Consider the following 21,485-nt stretch of genomic DNA (forward strand, 5'->3'; position numbering starts at 1 on the left):
CTGGATACAGAGGAACCGTATATATAGAAGGTTGGCTATAAGTTGTAGGTGGATTTTTGACTGCTTGGAGGGTTGGCATGCCAACCTCCTCGCTGTTCAAAGGGTAATTGTAATTATAAGAGACAGCTTGGGTAGTTATGTTATAAAAAAGATTGTCCATTTTATGAATGGTTTAATGGTGTTTTTTATTTTGATACATCTATGAAGACAATGTTTGAATATTAATACTTTTTAAAAATCTCAGTGGTTTCATGAAACAGTATACACCTATATAGAAGCAGATAAACATGAATTGGACACTTTACATTAGGCAACGTTCTAAAACAGTAGTTCTTAAGTTTGGCTGCTTTTTAGAATTGATTAGGAAGCTTTTTTTAAAAAATACAAAGCCTAAGTCGAGAACCTCTGTAAAAGTGCAAGGCCCATAGCAAAGGACCGTTAACTTGCTGAAATTAGGTTTATTTTAATTGTATGATTTAAACTGATTAATACTAAGCCTCCTTTGTTTACAGTACATGCTGCAGAGGACCCAAGATCAAGATGAAAATGTGGCTTTAGAAGCCTGCGAATTTTGGCTCACTTTGGCTGAGCAACCAATATGCAAAGATGTACTCATAAGGCATCTTCCCAAGTAAGTGTACCTTCTTACAGATACTCCCTTGTTGTTAAATTTAGCAGTGATTCCTCATTTTCATATTTTTAGGTTACATTCTTATGCCATCAGGTAATGAAGTTCTAAAGAAATAAGGCTTAATTTTACCGATGCTATAAGTAAAGACATTTTTGAAGAAGCAGTTACTTTTGTTTTCTAAATTACATGAGGGTGGTTTGTCCTGAATTATAACTAATTTTGGATAATCCATGGCACAATTTTTTATAATCTTATAATTTGACTATGGGGTCTCATGGATTTCCTACTAGTTGTGATACTATGCAATTTTTGGTTAATCAATTGTTAAGCCTGTTTTTAACCCAGTGAATGCTGTTAAATCAGTTATTTTTTTAATATATTTTTTCCAGTTTTATTGAGATAAGTTGAATTTGATATAAAACAGCATATTAGTTTTAGGTGTACAACATAATGATTTCATATATTAAAGTCAGTTACTTTTAAAAGTAATGCTCATGTTCTTTTGAAAATAAAGAAAATACAGGCCATAAAAGAAAATTAAAATGTAGAAAACTTAAAATGTCTTGTATTTCCACTCCCTTGAGTCATCACTGTTAGTATTTTTGGTGTGTTGTCTTTTAATGTTTTTTTCTGTGATAGTACCATATACCAAATGTGATATATTCAGAGTGTTTTGGGAAGAAATAAATTTGGTAGTATGTACATGGCATGTGGCTATAGTTAATGCTTACATTTTTGATTTTACTATTTTGTGGTTGGCTCTTTTCAGTTATTATAGGTTGTGCACTTTCCTCCATGTCATTACTCTTTAAACTTTGAGTACTGTTCCATCATGGTTTGTGTACCATATATATATAATCGACTCTTCTTCTATTGTTGAATGTTTAGTTGTTTGCCCTTTTTTTTTTTTTTTAACTCACAAATAATCCTGGACTGAGCATCTTTCTTTGTCCATAAGTAGTGATTTCTTTCAAGGAGAATTCTTAGAAGTGATTTTTACCAAGGACAAAGGGCCTGAGCATTTTAAAGCATCTTCATAAATATTCCACATTGTTCTCTAGGGAAGTTACACCAGTTTACACCCCACCAGCAGGGTCCCATCTTGTCACAACTTTTGCAATCCATTAATCATAATTTTTCCAATCTTAGCCCTCTGGATGAGCAAAAAACAAAACCATTTGTTTTAATATGTTGTAGTATTAGTGGAGTCACATTGTTTTCAGAAGTTAGGATACTTGGATATTCTCATTTTCATGTAGTCAGTTAAGTTTTTTTTCTTTTCCAATAAAATGCTTTCCCTACCGAGAAAACAATGCCACCTATGTTTTATTCCAGTCAATCTAGAATTTATTTGGGAGGAAAGTGCAAGGTGATGTGCTACATGGATTTTTTCCTCCCTTAGGAAATTCATATATTAATTATTCTCTTCTCCCTGACTTGTGATTCCATTTTTATGATATGCTTGTTTCTTACCATAGGATCATATAATTCTAAAAGTCATATAAACAGACATTAATTCTTATAAAACTGAAGAGATTTTATTAATGAAAACCTAAGCTGTAACACTGGGAGATGATAAGAACAGCTATAGGTTGGTGGTCTCTTTCATTACCCTAATAAAATCTAAACATTGGTAAGCAACCAAGAACTTGGTAGCAGGCTAAAAAGATCAGCAGTTCCCATTTAGTTGTGCTATGTGCAAACATTAAACAACCCATTCCAGTGATAAATGGATTTGATTTATATGTCTTCCAAACCACTGGTTTGGGAACCATTTTTAGATTAAACAAGACTGCTTTTATTTTTGGTTCAAATAATGTATTGTGAGGATGGGAAAATACCAACATCAGTCTGATCCTGAGATTAAAAACACAGTAAAAGAACTTGTTTTTCCTAGATCTGTTAACCAGATTCTTGTTTAATATGAGCAAAAAATGTTTGCTGAGGAATCAAAATTGTTAATGTGATGAGATCTTTCTTATTAAAATGAATTCACATAGAAAGCATTAATGTAATAAAGAGTAAGGTTAAATTCTTTTATCTTTCTGGGCTGTGTCGTGTATTCTTTTTTTTTTCTTTTCCTTTTTCTGTTTCTTTTTTTTAGCCAGTACTATGCTCTATTGATTATTGAACATTTGCTAATATATTTTGTTATCTGGTAGAACGGGTCTTCTTTTTTTCCCCTGAATTATTTTGGTTTTTTCCCACCTTTATTCTCGTACATTAATATCTCCTGGGGCTTATTTATGAATTAATCCATGTAAAACAACTAACCCAGTGCTTGGTATATACTTAAGTACTCAGTAAACATTCATTGTTGGTATTAACATCATTGCCTTTCCATGATGTTGCATTAAAATTCTCTTCTTGTTTTCTACAAGAGGCTTCAGGAGAAGGTTTCTTAACAATTAGATTTGTTCAAAAATAATGGTCTGCTTTGTATGATTGGAATTTGTCAGACACATGCCATATCTCCACGTGGTCACAGTTAACTCCAATAGCTCTTTCCTACCTCACTTTTTGACTTGCCCCGCCTTATCAGTCCCTTATTTCCTGCACATCTTCATATTCTTTCTCTATCTGGCACAGATATCATCCACAAATCAACAGTACTGAGCATAAACCTCCAGCTGCCCCCTGCTCTGGATTAATCGAACTGTCTTTGCTACTTCTTAAATACTGTTGGGAAAAGTTACACTGCCAGGAGGATTGGTGGCTGTAGAAATCCATGGTCTTCAACATCAAGTGGACCCTTCATACAATCTGCCAATTTTTCCTGTTCCAGATCAGCTTTTATCTTCCATTCACCAGAGCAACTATTTGATACCTTTATCACTCTTCTGAAGTTCTCTTCATTCATTTTGAGCACTTCTGCTTTGTAGGGAAAACAGGTGACCCTTCACATTTTGGCCAAAACTTAGATACATTTTCGTGTGAATTGTCTTCTTCCTAACCAGGCTTTCTATTTATGGTCTTGGATAGCATAATTTTTTTCTTACCCTTAGGGACCTCACTCTATCAGATAGATAAATTCTCTCTTTAAACTTTTCCCTCTCTGCTGCCTTAACTTTTTAACTTGCTGCAGTTTCTTTCATCTTAAAAAGATTGAAAGAATAGATGGGGCTCACTGTCTTTACTTCTTTACCTCACCTCAGGTGAACTCTTCAATATTTTATGGTCTGCCATCCATCCTCATCATTTTCGTGAAATTATTGACAAAGATCATAAATGATTTAACTGTTGGTGATCCAAATGGACTTGGTTCTCTTGCAAGATTCCTGTAGCTTACACAGTATGGTTCTGTGTGTTATAACTTTATCTAGTTATGGTGTACTAGCTATAATGTTGAATTACTACCATTAATCTATTATAGAATTTAGAAGGACTTTGAACATGAAAGTTTGGGTGGCTCATATTTTCCTTTTTACAAATTTGAAATCCCACTGCTTCCTTTTTACTATTAGTATTCCTTTGGTTAATGAGGGCTTGCAAAATTACCTCATTGAAAGTAGAGGTGTGCTTAAAATTGGTTTCATACATATTTATTTAGTGTGTGTTAAAGCATGTAACTATTTGAAGTAAGGCCACAACAAACACTGAGGACATTAACGTGGACGTAGATTTTTACATCTGGGGTAAAGAAAGGAAATTTACTTAACATTTATGGTCTTGTGGAAATAATATAAACTCTCTGAGCTTTAGTTTACTCATCTGTATAATAGGGATCATAATACTTTTCTCACTAGGTTATTAAGAAGGTGCTTTATTAATAACCCCACAGCTGGTACTCACGAGTATGAGTTTCTTTTGCCTACTCACACTTTTTCCACGCCCCCCAGAACGATGAAAGGTAGAATTTTGAAGCAGTGGACTGTGGACATTGTTATGTGTTTCCAAAGTATTCTCATACCTTTTGTCCTTAGTAGACTCATTTCAGTGTGTATGATTGGACAGTGAGGAAACGAATCAAAGTTTAAGAAAGCTGTCCAAGATAAAACCATCATAGCTACAAGAGGAACTGAAATTAGTATTTTGACCTTTACATAACATGTTTTGATTTTTTTTTTTTTTAACTAGTCATCAAAAATATTTCAGTATACCTGGAATTCCGTGTTTACAGACATTATGGTTCCCTTTTGGTGACAACATAATACTTCAGATTAGATATAATATTCTGATTTATTTAACTATTTTCTTATTGGAAGTTTAAGTTCGTAATGTCTTAAGAAGTTAGAATTTAAATTTCCAAACTTTTTATCAGACTATGATAACCTTGTCGGTAGAGCTCTTTTTTTCCTTTTTGATTTATTTCTTTTGGATTAATTCCTTTAAGTTTACTGTTTTTATATTTTAAACACTCTCATCTCTTTTATTAAAAGGAATACAAATACTGAATGTAGGCTTATTGTAAAAATGTCACACCATTTAGAAATAAAGTAGAAGATGGATACCGTCCCTTTTTAGCCTACTCACTCACCTCTCTGAAGACAGCAGTTTATTGTATAGCCTTCCTAGATAGTCTGTGTATATAAGTTATTGTATAGGTAATCTAATTTTTTTAATAATTTTTATTGGAGTATAGTTGATTTACAATGTTGTGTTAAGTATCAGATGTACAGCAAGTGAATCAGTTTATATATATATATATATATACACATACACACACATATATACATACACACACACACACACACACACACACACACACACACATCCACTCTTTTTTAGGTTCTTTTCCAATGTAGGCCATTACAGAGTATTTACTAAGTAGAGTTCCCTGTGCTATACAGTAGGTCCTTATTAGTTATCTATTTTATATATAATAGTGTATGTATGTCAGTCCCAATCTCCCAATTTATCCCTGTCCCCCTTCCTCCCTGGGAACCATAAGTTTGTTTTCTATATCCCTCTTTCTGTTTTGTAAATAAGTTCATATGTACCATTTTTTTAGTCTCCATATATAAGTGATATCATATGATATTTGTCTTTGACTGACTTCACTCAATATAACAGTCTCTAGGTCCATCCATGTTGCTGCAAATGGCATTATTTCATTCTTTTTTATGGCTGAGTAATATTCCATTGTATATATGTACCATATCTTCCTTATCCATTCCTCTGTTGATGGACATTTAGACTCCTTCCACATCCTGGCTATTGTAAATAGTGCAATGAACGTTGGGGTGCGTGTATCTTTTCGAATTAAGATTTTCTCCAGATAATATGCCCAGGAGTGGAATTGCTGGATCATATGGTAGCTCTATTTTTGTTTTTTAAGGAACCTCCATACTCTTCTCTGTAGTGGTTGTACCAGTTTACATTCCCACCAACAGTGTAGGAGGGTTCCCTTTTCTCCACACTCTTTCCAGCATTTATTGTTTGTAGATTTTTTGATGATGGCCATTTCTGACTGGTGTGAGGTGATACCTCATTGTAGTTCTGATTTGCATTTCTCTAATAATTAGTGATGTTGAGTATCTTTTTATGTGCTTTTTGGCCAGCTGTATGTCTTCTTTGGAGAAATGTCTGTTTAAATCTTCTGCCCATTTTTGGATTGGGTTGTTTGTTTTTTTGATATTGAGCTGCATGAGCTGTTTGTAAATTTTGGAGATTAATCCCGTGTTGGTTGCTGCGTTTGCAAATACTTTGTCCCATTCTGGGGGTTGTCTTTTTGTTTTGTTTATGCTTTCCGTTGCTGTATAAAGGCTTTTTTAAGCTTAATTAGATCCCTTTTGTTTTTGTTTTTATTTTCATTACTCTAGGAGGCGGATCAAAAAAGTCTTGCTGCAATTTATGTTATAGAGTGTTCTGCCTGTGTTTTCCTGTTAAGAGTTTTATAGTGTCTGGCTTTACATTTAGGTCTTTAATCCATTTTGAGTTTACTTTTGTGTATGGTGTTAGGGAGTGTTCTAATTTCAGTCTTTTACATGTAGCTGTCCAGTTTTCCCAGCACCACTTATTGAAGAGAGTATCTTTTCTCCATTGTATATTCTTGCCTCCTTTGTCATGAATTAGGTGACCATAGGTGCGTGGTTTTATCTCTGGACTTTTATCCTGTTCCGTTGATCTATTTTTCTGTATTAGTACCATACTGTTTTTTTTTTTTGTTTGTTTTGGTTTTTTATTTTTTGATGTGGACCATTTTAAATTTTATTTATTTATTTATGGCTGTGTTGGGTCTTCGTTTCTGTGCGAGGGCTTTCTCTAGTTGTGGCAGGCGGGGGCCACTCTTCATCGCGGTGCGCGGGCCTCTCACTATCGCGGCCTCTCTTGTTGCGGAGCACAGGCTCCAGACACGCAGGCTCAGTAATTGTGGCTCATGGGCCCAGTTGCTCCGTGACATGTGGGATCTTCCCAGACCAGGGCTCGAACCCGTATCCCCTGCATTGGCAGGCAGATTCTCAACCACTGAGTGACCAGGGAAGCCCCATGCTGTTTTTATTACTGTAGCTTTGTAGTATAGTCTGAAGTCAGAGAGTGTGATTCCTCCAGCTCCATTTTTCTTTCTCAAGATTGCTTTGGCTGTTTGGGGTCTTTTGTGTTTCCATACAAACTGTAAAAGTGTTTGTTCTAGTTCTGTGAAAAATGTTATCGGTAATTTGATAGGGATTGCATTGAATCTGTAGATTGCTTTGGGTAGTATAGTCATTTTGACACTAGTGATTCTTCCAATCCAAGAACACGGTATATCTCTCCATCTGTCTGTGTCATCTTTGATTTCTTTCATCCGTATCTTATAGTTTTCTGAGTACAGGTCTTTTGCCTCCTTAGGTAGGTTTATTGCTATGTATTTTATTCTTTTTGATGCGATGGTAAATGGGATTGTTTCCTTAATTTCTCTTTCTGATCTTTCATTGTTAGTGTATAGGAATTCAAGAGATTTCTGTGTATTAATTTTGTATCCTGCAACTTTACCCAGATTCATTGATGAGCTCTAGTAGTTTTCTAGTAGCATCTTTAGGATTTTCTATGTAGAGTGTCATGTCATCTGCAGTGACAGCTTTACTTCTTTTCCATTTTGGATTCCTTTATTTCTTTTTCTTCTCTGATTGCTGTGGCTAGGAATCTCATTTTTATCTTAAATGGAAATGTGCTTTATGTGTTTTACACCTAGAGGGCTTTTTGTTTTTTCAACTTAATTTGTTTGTTTGTTTGTTTTTGTCTGTGCTGCATCCAAAAACAAGATCCTTGCAGGGTCTTAGTTCCCAGACCAGGGATTGAACACTGGGCCCTAGCAGTGAAAGCGCAGAGTTGTAACTGCTGGACTGCCAGGGAATTCCCAACTGTAATTTATTTTTAACCAAGCCCTTAATGATGGACATTTAGATTGTTTCCATTGTTCTTGTTCTTGCATCAGGGAACATCGGTCTTTAAAAATTGGGAATGTTCGTTCATATATTTGGGATACATTCTTAGGGAAAAAATTGAAAAAAAATTATTTTTATTTTTAAGCACTCTTGATAAGCTATCTTATTCCCACTAAGATTCCATCCAGTAGATCCCATGCATGAGTATTTAAAAGGCCTGAGATACATATTGGGAGTACTCATCATTTGAGAAGGGCAGACAAAGAACATGCTGTAAGGCAATATTAGCAGTGGCCAATATTAGCAATATTAGCTATAAGGCAATATTGTTTTATTGGTATTATTAGTATTCATGAGGTTGTTAAGACTTCGAGATCTTTAGATCTTTGTTTCATGAATTCATTTCTTTATAGGTTGATTCCTGTGTTAGTGAATGGCATGAAGTACTCAGATATAGATATCATCCTACTTAAGGTAAGGAAACTATTTCCTGATGAATAGGGAGGATTATTTTTATTGACTTAGTAGATCTTTAAATTTGACTAACAGAACATTTATTTAGAGTAGGCCCTATGTAAATAGGCTTTCTGTTATATAATATGCTACGGAGTTCAAAGATAATGAATTTGGGTGGTAATAGATTCTAGCTTAATTGGAACTAACTAGGCGGTGACTCTGATAGAGTTCGCATCCATTTCCTGTTAATACAAATTGTTTGGAGTTTATTTTAAAATATGTTAAATATGTTCTGATCTTGATTCAGATACTCTAGATTATACCAGCTGGTGGGAAACCATATAATGTGGTTGAAAGTGCCTGATATCTAACATGGGTTACGTGATAGCCTATTCTCCCCTTCACAAAGAACTATTTTCTGCCCAGGGGAGTGGCTCTTAATGAAGAGGTATACAGTTGACCCTTGAAAATGGGATGTTAGCAGCATCGACCTTCAGCGCAGTCAAAAATCCCTGTATAACTTTACATTTGGCCCTCCATGTCCATGGTTCCATATCTGCAGATTCAGCCAACCATGCATTATGTAGTAGTGTTAAGACTCCATTTATTGGAAAAAAATCTGCATGTTAGTGGACCCGCACAGTTCCAACCCATATCATTCAAGAGTCAACTGTATTTCAGAATAATATGCATAATCCCATCTCTGAATATTCTCATTTTTTTACTGATATACATATTAGCTTATAATGAATATAACCAAAATTTTCCTTTAAAAAAAATATACAGGGTGATGTTGAAGAAGATGAAACAATTCCTGATAGTGAACAGGACATAAGGCCACGTTTTCATCGATCAAGGACAGTGGCTCAGCAGCATGATGAAGATGGAATTGAAGAGGAAGATGATGATGACGATGAAATTGATGATGATGATACAATTTCTGACTGGAATCTAAGTAAGTCAGAGAGGGAGAAGCACAGTCGCCAGCTTTGATAACAGTTTTGTTGAGAAATAATTCACATATCATACAGTGCCCTCATATCATACAATTCACATACCATACAAAAGGATACAGTTGAGTGGCTTTTAGTGTATTCACAGAGTTGTGCAACCATCACCACAGTAAATTTTGGAACATTTTTATCACCCCGAAAAGAAACCCCGTACCCATTAGTAGTCACTCCCATTTTCTTCCAGTTCCCCAGCCTTAAGCAACGACCAGTCTATATTCTGTCTCTAGGAACTGTTCTGGACATTTCCTACAAATGGAATTATACAAAAAGTGGTCCTTTGTGACTGACTTATCTGTTCATCATTTGATGGACATTTTGTTTCCCCCCTTTGGCTATTGTGAGTAATGATGCTGTGAACAGTTGTGTAAAGTTTGATGTGTAAACGTAAGTTTTCAGTTCTCTTGGGTATATACCCAGGAGTAGGATTACTGGGTCATATGGTAACTTTATGTTTAACCTTTTGAGGTACTACCAGGCTGTTTTTCAAAGTGGCTCCACCATTTACATTCCCCCCAGCAGTGTCTTAGGGCTCCAGGTTCTCCACATGCCTGCCTTTTTGGGTGTCTTTTTCTGTTACAGCCATTCTGGTTGTGAAGTGATAATCTTATTGTGGGTTTGTTTTTGTATTTTCCTGACGGCTCTGCTCTTCATTTACTTGTCATTTTATTCCTTAAAAAGACTTTATCTCACACTGTCATTTCTCAAAGGGGTATATATTTTGGTTGATACTGTGAAATAGAAACATTGACCACAGCTTTTCCTGTTTTCCTAACATAAACTTATTTTTTTCTGTGATAATTTGCATGAAAATTGGTTGATTATCATGCAGATTTCCAAAATGATATAAATTGCTTTTGTCATATTCAGACTTACAAATATGCTTTTTAAAATCTTGGTTTTCAACCTTACCTGCAAATCCACGTCATATGTTAAGCCTGCATTCTGGGCCACATACTAATTAGATAACTCTGGGGAGAATCTAGACACCTATGTTTTGCTTTTGCTTGCATGCTGGTTTTTAAATCTTCCTGCTCTAGTTCACAGCACATTTCACGTTTTGGGCCGTGTACTTCTTTGTTGTGGGGTCATCCTTTCCATTATAGGATTTTGAGCAGCAGCCCTGATCCCTGCCCAGTAAATGGCAGTAGTGCAGGAGGTGGGGGGAGAAGAACACACACAAAATTGTGACAACCAGCAGTGTCTCGAGACATTGCCAAATGTTCCTTGGGACACAAAATCACCCCCAGTTAAGAACCACGCTGTGATTCAGAGGGTTGAGATTTCTAGTAACTAACTGATAGAGCAATTAAGGACATGAATCATCAGCCTGAACTGTGTAAATTATTTGGAATAATGCTGATTACTGCCCATTTAGTTTCCTATAACTAACGGTTCATTAGAGTGACTAACGTGCCCAGCCCTAGGCCAAGGACTTTGTATGCCTGTCACATTTAATCTTTCCAACAGCCTTGGGTAGGTAAAGATACTGCAAAAAGAGAAACTTCCCAAGGTTAGCTTAGCTAGTACTGATGGCACATGTAGTTTTGGAACCCAAATCTCACACAAGAGAACCCAAGGTCTTCATTACTACCACAGAATTACCTCCCAGTGTATCCCTACTTTAAGGTTGGTGGGGAGCATGCATTAAGATTTAATGTAGATAACTGCAAAAGTAATAATGTGTGTTGAATTGGGGGGGGGGAATACTTCCTTTTCACATCCCACCCATCTTTATGTTCTTCCAGAAATTTTTCTGTGCAGATAAAGAAAAACGAGTGTACGGGCTTACCTCCTGTTGTTTCGCTTCGCTTTCTTGCACTTCATAGATAACTGCATTTTTTATAAAGTGAAGGTTCATAGCAACGCTGCACTGATCAAGTCTGTTGGCGCCATTTTTCCAACAGCATTTACTCACTTTGTGACGCTGTCACATTTTGGTAATTCTTGGAATATTGCAAGCTTTTTTGTTATTATATTTGTTAGGGCAATCTGTGATGAGTGATCTTTGATGTTACTGTTGTAATTGTTTTGGGGCTGCGTGAACCATGCTCATATAAGACGGCAAACTTACTAATTAGTAAATGTTGTGTGTGTTCTGACTGGTCCACCCACAAGCCGTTCGCCATCTCTCTCCCTCTCCTTGAGTGTCCCTGTTCTCTGAGACACAACGCCCCATGTCTCTCTCTTTAAATCAAGGGTTAGAAATGATTAAGCTGGGACTTCCCTGGTGGCGCAGTGGTTAAGAATCCGCCTGCCAATGCAGGGGACACGGGTTCGAGCCCTGGTCTGGGAAGATCCCACATGCCGCGGAGCAACTAAGCCCGTGCGCCACAACTACAGAGCCCACGCTCTAGAGCCCGCGAACTGTGGCTCCTGAAGCCCGTGCACCTAGAGCCCGCGCTCCGCAACAAGAGAAGCCACCACGATGAGAAGCCTGCGCACCACAATGAAGTAGCCCCTGCTCGCCGCAACTAGAGAAAGCCCGTGCAGCAACGAAGATCCAACGCAGCCAAAAAAATAATCAACGAATTAATTAAAAGAAATGATTAAGCTTAGTGAGGAAGGCATGTAGAAACTGCAGTAGGCCGGAAGCCAGGCCTCTTGTGCCAGTTAGCCAAGTTGTGAGCAAAAGAAAAGTTCTTGAAGGAAATTAAAAGTGCCACTCCAGTGAACACACAAATGATAAGAAAACAAAACAGCTTGAATGCTGATAAGGAGAAAGTTTTTGTGGTTAACCAGCCACAACATTCCCTTAAGCCAAACCTCGTCCAGAGCAAAGCCCTAACTCTCTTCAATTCTGTGACAGCTGAGAGAGGCGAGGAAGCTGCAGAAGAAGAGGTTGGTTCTTGAGGTTTAAGGAAGAAAGTCTTTATATCGCCATAACATAAAAATGCAGGGTGAAACAGCAAATGCTGATGTAGAAGCTGCAGCAAGTTATCTAGAAGATCTGACTAAGATAATTAATGAAGGTGGCTGCACAAAACAACAGATTTTCAATGTAGACAAAAGAGCCTTCTGTTGGAAGAAGATGCCATCTAAGACTTTCATAGCTAGAGAGTAGAAGTCAGTGCCTGGCTTCAAAGGGCAGGCTGATTCTTGTTAGGGGCTGATGCAGCTGGTGACTTTTAAGTTGAAGCCAGTGCTCATCTACCATCCCGAAAATCCTAGAGTCCTTGAGAATTATACTGAATCTACTCTGTGCTCTATAAATGGAACAAGAAAGCCTAGATGATAGCACATATGTTTATGACAAGGTTTACTGCATATTTTAAGCCTGCTCTTGACACCTACTGCTCAGAAAAAATGATTTCTTTAAAAATATTATTGCTCATCGACAAAGTACCTGGCCGCCCAAGAGCTCAGGTGGAGATGTACAATGAGGTTCATGTTTTTTTCACATCTGCTAACACAGCATCGATTCTGCAGTCCATGGAACAAGGAGTAATTTCAACTTTCAAGTCTTATTATTTAAGAAACACACTTTGTAAGGATATAGTTGCCATAGGTAGTGATTCCTCTGAAGGATCTGGGCTGAGTAACTTGAAAACCTTCTGGAAAGGATTCACCATTCTAGATGCCATTAAAAACATTTGTGGGGGCTTCCCTGGTGGCGCAGTGGTCGAGAATCTGCCTGCCAACGCAGGGGACACGGGTTCGAGCCCTGGTCCGGGAAGATCCCACATGCCGCGGAGCAGCTGGGCCCGTGAGCCACAATTACTGAGCCTGCGCATCTGGAGCCTGTGCTCCTAAACAAGAGAGGCCGCGATAGAGGCCCGCGCACCGCGATGAAGAGTGGCCCCCGCTTGCCACAACTAGAGAAAGCCCTCGCACAGAAACGAAGACCCAACACAGCCATAAATAAAATAAATGAAAATTAAAAAAAAAAAAAATTTGTGATTCACGGAAAGAGATCAAAATATCAGTATTACATTAGCAGGAGTTTGGAAGAAGTTGATTCTTCTTTAGGGGTTTAAGACTTCAGTGGAGAAGGTAACTGCAGATGTTGTGGAAATAGCAAAAGAACTAGAAGTGGAGCCGGAAGATGTGACTGCATTGCTGCATCTCATGAGAAAACTTTAATGGATGAGGAATTGCTTCTTACGGGTGAGCAAAGAAACTGCTTTTTCTTGAGATGGAATCTGCTCCTGGTTGAAGATGCTGTGAAGATTGTTGAAATGACAACTGAGGATTTAGAATATGACAGTGTTGGTTGATGAAGCAGCAGGAGTGTTTGAGAGGATTGATTCCAATTTTGAAAGAAGTTCTACTGCGTAAAATGCTATCAAACAGCACTGCGTGCTACAGAGAAATCGTTCATGAGAGGAAGAGTCAGTCGATGCAGCGAACTTCACTGTCGTCTTATTTAGGAAATTGCTTATAGCCGCTACCCCAGCCTTCAGCAACCACCACCATCAAGGCCAGACCCTCCACAGAAAGATTACAGCTTTTTGAAGGCTCAGATAATGCTTAGCATTTTTTAGCTATAAAGTATATTTTAGTTAAGGTATGTACATGGTTTATAGACATAAAGCTATTACACACTTCAGTAGACTACAGCATAGTGTGAACATAACTTTTACATGCACTAGGAAACCAAAAAGTTCAATTGACTCACTTTGTTGTGGTGGTCTAGAACTGAACCTGCAATATCTGAGGTATGCCTGTGTCTTCTTTCTAGCAGGGGAGGCTGATTTTCCAGAAGTGAAATCAGATCATATGTACTCTGCTGATTTTTTTCCATATATCATGCAACTCATCCTGTGTCAGTACCTAAATATTTCATTCTGTTTCCTGGCAGTATAATATTCATATGAATGGATCTACATACAGTATAAGTAAGACCCTTTTGATGAGTAAGGTGTTATTTCTGGCCAATGTAACAGCTTTATTTAAAAAAAAAAAAGGCAGTCATATACAGGATAAAATATCTTCATAATTAGTTCGCTAATTCTTGGTCATAAAGTATTCTTGTCAATAGAATTTTTTTTCCTGTGACAGACTACATCCTATTTAATTGAATCCTTTAAAAATTTGTAGAGGTAAAAATAAAGTGTTGTACATACAACAGATTTTATCTGTATATAGATACAGATAGATTTATAGATATATAACGAAATGATAATGGAAGTTAATGTAATGTCTTTGAATTAAATATTTCCATAGGAAAATGTTCTGCGGCTGCCCTAGATGTTCTTGCAAATGTGTATCGTGATGAGCTTTTGCCACATATTTTGCCCCTTTTGAAAGAATTACTTTTTCATCATGAATGGGTTGTTAAAGAATCAGGCATCTTGGTTTTAGGAGCCATTGCTGAAGGTAAGTCTAAATCAAACTTGAACTGTAAAGTCCTCAATAGGTGCTAATGTGACTAGGCTACTTTAAGGACTTGTTACTCTGTAAGCAGAAACTGTTCACGTACTTTGTTGTCTTGTGTTGCTAATAAGACTATTGAGGTAGATAAGACTATGATCCACATTAACCTTAAAAAACGATATTTGAGTCTAAAAGCCATCTTAGGATAAGTTTTTACTTTGAGCTAATTAATTATTATTAAACAACCGTAGACTTACTTATAACCCCAGCCAGATATTTTGAAAATGCCTTTGTTATAATAAAGAGAACAGAATGAGAGGATTCTGATGTCAGAAGCATCCCTGTTGCTAGAAAAATAACTTCCATAGGTAAGTGTAAGAAACATAAGTCAAGTGTCATCATCCTCTATAAAGGATTATTATTCTGTCCTAGCTGTAAACATCTATCTACAAGAAATTGAAGCATTTTACAGGCATTTTTGAAAGCCATAATTTCTGTAGCAGAAGTAAAATGTGCTTTCCTAACCCTACTGAAAGATACTTAAAGAGCAGTTAGCGCTCATTTCAGTTATTTCTTTAAAATAATTTTGGAACAGATTAGTGCAATATATTTATTGGAATGGAGATGATCTGAATGTGTTTCATGGATGCACGTATCAGTTTAGTATTCAACTGAAATAATTTTGTTTTAACCAAATTTCAGCACTTCCTGAAATAGTTCTGTGGGTTTTTTTCCTAGGTTGCATGCAGGGCATGATTCCATACCTACCTGAGCTCATTCCTCACCTTATTCAGTGCCTCTCTGATAAAAAGGCTCTTGTGCGTTCCATAACGTGCTGGACTCTTAGCCGCTATGCACACTGGGTAGTCAGCCAGCCCCCAGACACGTACCTGAAGCCATTAATGACAGAACTGCTAAAGCGTATCCTGGATAGCAACAAGAGAGTACAAGAAGCTGCCTGCAGGTGAGACATTCATAACAAAATGTTCATTGTGGGAGAAGGGAGTGTGAGTATTTCAGGGAGAAACTTAATTTTCAAACTTGTGTTGAAATGTTGATATTAAACCACTAATGGGGTTTTTGTTATCTGTATCTTTCAACCTGATTTATAAAACCTGATGGTTTTATAAATCCAAATGAGACTCTACCTAGACATCCATATTTGCTGTTTCTTCACGTTTTTTTTTTCTTAGTGGCTTTAACAGTAGCATTATCTTTCACCCTAATTCCCACACAGATATCTGGAGTGGAAGTGGCAAGGGTCCTACTCTTGAAGGAGTAAAAAAGTTTGAGCAGAGTGACATTATTAGTCGACAGGTCAACTACGATAACTAAGTTGCCACATAGTGATTCAACTCCAGTAGCAACTCTGTCAGTTGCATTTGGGGCTGCCTCTGTTTTTACATCAGATCAGCAGTTAGTTTCATTACTACCAGCATTTCTGTTTTCTGGAGCAAACCTTCATGTTCTAAAAAGGCTTGCCACTTAATGTTTATAGTTCTTAATTTTTCAAATAGAATTGCTTTTACTGTTGACTTTGTTAATAAGAAGAAATAGCTGTTGAAAGAGAGGAAAGTAAATTTCAGTGTAGCTGGACTTTACCAGATCTGAAGCAAAAATGTCTGGAAGAGTCCTAATTCGTAATGATGTGAAAGAAAGTTAAACAAGGGAGCTTTGGTGATTAACAGCACTCAATATTTTTTCAAGCCGGGGGAGGATACCGATTATGCTTGGTTTCCTGTAGATTATTCATTCAGCAAGGATTTTTTTAGTTCCCTACTAATTGTTAGGCATATATTAAATGCCGAGCTTACAGTCTCTGCGTCTTAAAATTTACAGGCTAGTAGGGCATACTGAACAACTATATAATTATAATTTGTGGAAAGTGCCATGAAGGAAATAGATATAGCTCAATGTTAATGAATAAGACTTCAATTAACAAATGGCTTAAGCCTATCATTTTAGGAAATTCCTACCTGGCTAGAACAGAAGAAAATAACCTTAATTTTACAAACGAAGGGCCAGATACACCTTAAAGTCGAGACACATTTAGGTATAAATTGAAGTAATTGCCCTGAGGCCCTAGAGTTTGTTCGTTTCTTGTATATTTGTCCTAAAAAATAAGCTGCATATAAACAAATTTATAATAACAAATGCACTGTGCATTCTAATGTATAGTGTGGTGCCTAGAGAAAACTTTTTAAACTTTACTGAGGAATAATTGACAAAAATAATTGCATATACTTAATGTGTACCACATGTTGATTTTGATATACATAAGCATGGTAGAACAGTTACCAAGATCAAAATCCTATAGTTAACATGGGTAACTCTTTTTTCTGTGAGAATGCTTAAGATCTACTCAGCAACTTTCAGGTATACAGTGCTATGTTAACTATAGTCACCATACTGTACATTAGATCCTTAGAATTTATTCCTTTTTTTCTTTTTTTTTTTGATTTTTTTTTTTTTATACAGCAGGTTCTTATTAGTTATCTATTTTATACATATTAGTGTGTATATGTCAATCCCAATCTCCCAATTCATCCCACTACCCCCACCAACCCCGCCACTTAGAATTTATTCTTATAACTGAAAATTTGTGCCCTTTGACCTCCAGCACCCCATTTCCCCCTCCCACTAAGAGAAACATTTGAGAGATCATCATACTGCTATGTTCTCATACATCTCAAACATCCTAAGTGTTAAAAAATGTTTCTATCATTTAACAGTGTCAATTCTGATTTCATTAATCTGGAACATCACTAGAATGTAAACCCCCCGAGAATGGGGACATTGTTTTGTTCATTGCTATGTTCCCAGCACTCAGTCACTAAATAAATGGTAAACACCAAATAAATTGTTGAATGAACCAACAATAGTTTTAGATTTTACCATTGTAGTTAAGCACATGCCCGTAAGTGACAGCATAAGGAATGGGAAAGAAATGGTTAAAAATAAGCATCTGGTGTGGTACGGTAAGGAGATATGCATGTAAAGTGTAATAGGTATTCTATAAACTGTAGACTTAGATTCCTGTCTCTATTGTAAACTGTTTCTTTTCTACAACAGTGATCTCTCTTTTTAAATTATAGTGCCTTTGCTACCCTGGAAGAGGAGGCTTGTACAGAACTTGTTCCTTACCTTGCTTATATACTTGATACCTTGGTCTTTGCATTTAGTAAATACCAGCATAAAAACCTGCTCATTCTTTATGATGCCATAGGAACATTAGCAGATTCAGTAGGACATCACTTAAACAAACCTGTAAGTACCTATGATGAACTGTTAAGGAAAAAATTAAATATAAAGCATAGTTACAATCAATAGGTTAACATATTTGAAAATTAACGTGTTTGGGGAGATGTGAACACTTAGTGTTTGCTGCTTTAAGAATGTAGAGCTGAAAAAGACAGCAAGTGTATTCACCTTTTAAGTAGTATTTGAAAAAAATATGTGCAGGGTGTGAAGATTACAGGAGCATATCACATGAATGCACCAACACTTTTTAGAGTGACTAAAGGAAAGAGGATAAAGGTTTTATACTCTGGATTTCAGCTTTTACTTAATTCCAAGTAGTTTGTGTCTCACTTAATAAACACTAGCTTTAGAGTACCACATCTAAACATCTGTGTTTTCTCACTGGAACTTACAAGTATGAGGAATACACTAAGGTAAAATAGTTAAAAATCAGGGTAATAGATTAAAATGCTAAATAGTGGTACAGAAGTGTGGCTAGGAAGCCAGACTCTGTCTCTAGTAGTATTAAGAATTGAAGAGATGGGTGGAATTTAATTTGTTTAAATAGGATTTAAGTAATATTAGAATTTTAATATAGCTCGAAATTCCCTGCTGAAGAATAGATTTCATGTTTATGATTACTCTCTGAAACATCATAAGAAATTGTCTGTGTTTATAAGTTATACTTAAAACTTGGTGCAGTGCACTTGTTTGTGGGTTTGCTTTGATGTTGGTTGTTTTGGTTTTGTTTGGTGGGGGGATTCCTAATATCTTAGATTAGACCATTTAGAATCTGTGCTCCTGTTTACATGATTACTATGTTTATTGACTTGGTTGCGTGAATTCTTCCGTTTTAGTAAGAACATTTAAATGATTATGAATTTTTTTCTGCAAATGTCCTTAATAAGTTTACCTGTCATTTATAACCTACTGCACAGCAGGAGTCATTACATGTCACAGGCCCCAGGACTAAAAAAAAATTCAGTCAAAGAATGAGTCTTAAAATTCTTTCAGTAATAATTTTACACAATTACTGTAAATGGATTTTAATTTTCATAGACTCAAAATGGACTAGTTTACATATGGTAGTGGAGCTTTATGTGTTTTTCATCGTTGTAATTAGGAATATATTCAGATGCTAATGCCTCCACTGATCCAGAAATGGAACATGTTAAAGGATGAAGATAAAGATCTCTTCCCTTTACTTGAGGTATGCTAAGCTGGTAACATTTAGTTAATCTGTGTTTCATCAAAAAAAACATGTTCAAATCTAAAATGGGTATATGTGGTAAGTGTTAATTTACATTCTGAACCATTTCTGTTAAAATGCTGAATAAATATGTAACTTCCCGTAACTTTAATTATGGTACATCTAAAATTTTCTGTTTTCACAGAAATACTGTGAAACAGAAAAAGTGTAATGGATGTGTTATGCTTTTTTTTTTTTAAGTAGGCAATGGATTGAATTGTATGTTTTCTAGCCTGCTCTACTTAATTGATAGTAAATTATCTTGGAGATCTTTCCATATCAGCATATATATGTCCATCTCTATTTAACTATTTCTTTATATGGATATATAGCCATGTCATAATTGATGTAAATTCTTTTATATATTATCTGTTGTTTATACATACATATACTCATATATATGTGAAGTAGCATTGGGACTCTGATGGGAGGGACTTCACTTTATACCTTTTCTATCTAGTTTGAAGTTTTGTTTTCTTGTGTACTTAAATGCTTTTTTTAACCAAAAAAAAATGTATATGCTCTTTAAATAACTGAATACATTCTCAAATGTGGTAGCTTAAACCTAGACGAATTGATATTGGTAGAGCCAGTTCAGTCATTCTTGTTCCCCCTATCATTCAGGGGTCACCACTTCTGCCATGGATTGTCCCTAACCAGCAAAGTAAAAACTTCTGTGACAGAGCAATGGCTAATCCTGGGCCCGACAAAACAAGAAGAATTATTATGACTAGATATATTTACTTCCAGGCAGGGGCTCAGAATGTGCCCAGTAAAGTCCACCCACAGTATTGACCAGAATGGGAGGATAAATAAATGTCTCTCTTACATTTGAGGAAAAAATAGGAATACATAATACTTAAATCTGTTTCTGAAAGATAATGTTCATTATAGAAACCTTTACATTTTTTTGAGGAAACCTCCCCTGACCAGCTAGTAAACTTAACAGCAATGAATGGCATCCAAAGGAGAGGTTTGAAAAGGTAAACCTGCTATGCTATAGACTAGTAGAACAGGCTCATAAGTGACCGGGATCTTATTGAGTACACTTTGAAGCATTTATCATAATCGCAATTATACCTAGAAGTTTTACACATCTGCGTTATCCTTTCTAGTGCCTATCTTCAGTTGCCACAGCCCTGCAGTCTGGCTTCCTTCCATACTGTGAACCTGTGTATCAGCGTTGTGTAAACCTAGTACAGAAGACTCTTGCACAAGCAATGGTATTTTTAAAAATTTTTATATCTCTCCCTTCTTGCCATATCATAAACATTTTTCTAAGGATAGGCATAATGTATACAAACTTTTTAATTGATTCAAAGTAAGTTTTCAAAAAATTGTGTCTTAATTTCAGCTGAACAATGCTCAACCAGATCAGTATGAGGCTCCAGATAAAGATTTTATGATAGTGGCTCTTGATTTACTCAGTGGCCTGGCTGAAGGACTTGGAGGCAACATTGAACAGCTAGTAGCCCGAAGTAACATTCTAACACTAATGTATCAGTGCATGCAGGTGAGACTTATTAAATTGAAATGAATTGAAACCTGGTTCTCTGTGTCACATTGGGGTTAATTTCTTCTTCTTTCTTGCAGGATAAAATGCCAGAGGTTCGACAGAGTTCCTTCGCCCTGTTAGGTGATCTGACAAAAGCTTGCTTTCAGCATGTTAAGCCTTGTATAGGTATGAATATTTTCTATTGCTGTGATGTGATTTTTAACATTATTTTTCATCAGCTGTGGTTTACATTATTAAACTGAAATACCATGAAATCCCAATATTTATAAGTGTACATTTTACTGGTTAGAGCTGCTCTGATTCAAGCAGGCAGGATGGGAACCCCTCCCTGTTCCTTGTTTCTTTGAATTCACCATCACTTCAGCAGCTCGTTAGGCGTTCATGTGACTGGAGAGAAGTTGGAAAAGTATTACTTTAGAGTAAAGGACATGCCCACCTGTGAATCCTTGGTCCTATATGCTAGTTCATGGATACTTCTTGAATAGCCTCTCTTTTTTGGTAGAGGTACCCAGTAATAATAATAATCAGGTTTTCTCATGATAAACCAGCATAATTTTTCAGGTACTATAGGAAACTTCAAACAACTTTCTTAAAAGTAAATAATGATTTGTTTCTGTTGAAATGGCATAGCATTTGTCTTAGCCTTTTGTGAAGATAAGAAGGGATTCCTTGAATAATGTAACCTGAATAGCTGTCAGACCCATGGATTAAATGGGGTTTTGGTTATTTTTCCTTCATTTCTATATCCCATCATTTAATC

General features: G+C 36.3%; 1 protein-coding gene across 3 annotated transcripts in view; it reads left to right on the forward strand.

Moving 5' to 3' along the window:
- Positions 1–21,485, forward strand: part of TNPO1 (transportin 1) — an 82,964-nt gene that overhangs the window by 48,116 nt on the left and 13,363 nt on the right. For all 3 annotated transcript variants that reach the window (XM_068535489.1, XM_068535491.1, XM_068535490.1), the window contains exons 9-18: positions 513–631; positions 8,352–8,412; positions 9,181–9,349; positions 14,571–14,723; positions 15,459–15,684; positions 17,816–17,987; positions 19,084–19,170; positions 20,325–20,432; positions 20,564–20,722; positions 20,803–20,890. In XM_068535489.1, the coding sequence (XP_068391590.1) occupies positions 513–631; positions 8,352–8,412; positions 9,181–9,349; positions 14,571–14,723; positions 15,459–15,684; positions 17,816–17,987; positions 19,084–19,170; positions 20,325–20,432; positions 20,564–20,722; positions 20,803–20,890 (1,342 nt within the window). The remainder of the gene's footprint in view (positions 1–512; positions 632–8,351; positions 8,413–9,180; positions 9,350–14,570; positions 14,724–15,458; positions 15,685–17,815; positions 17,988–19,083; positions 19,171–20,324; positions 20,433–20,563; positions 20,723–20,802; positions 20,891–21,485) is intronic.

Source organism: Eschrichtius robustus, chromosome 2, assembly GCF_028021215.1.
Source record: "Eschrichtius robustus isolate mEscRob2 chromosome 2, mEscRob2.pri, whole genome shotgun sequence".
NCBI lineage: Eukaryota > Metazoa > Chordata > Mammalia > Artiodactyla > Eschrichtiidae > Eschrichtius > Eschrichtius robustus.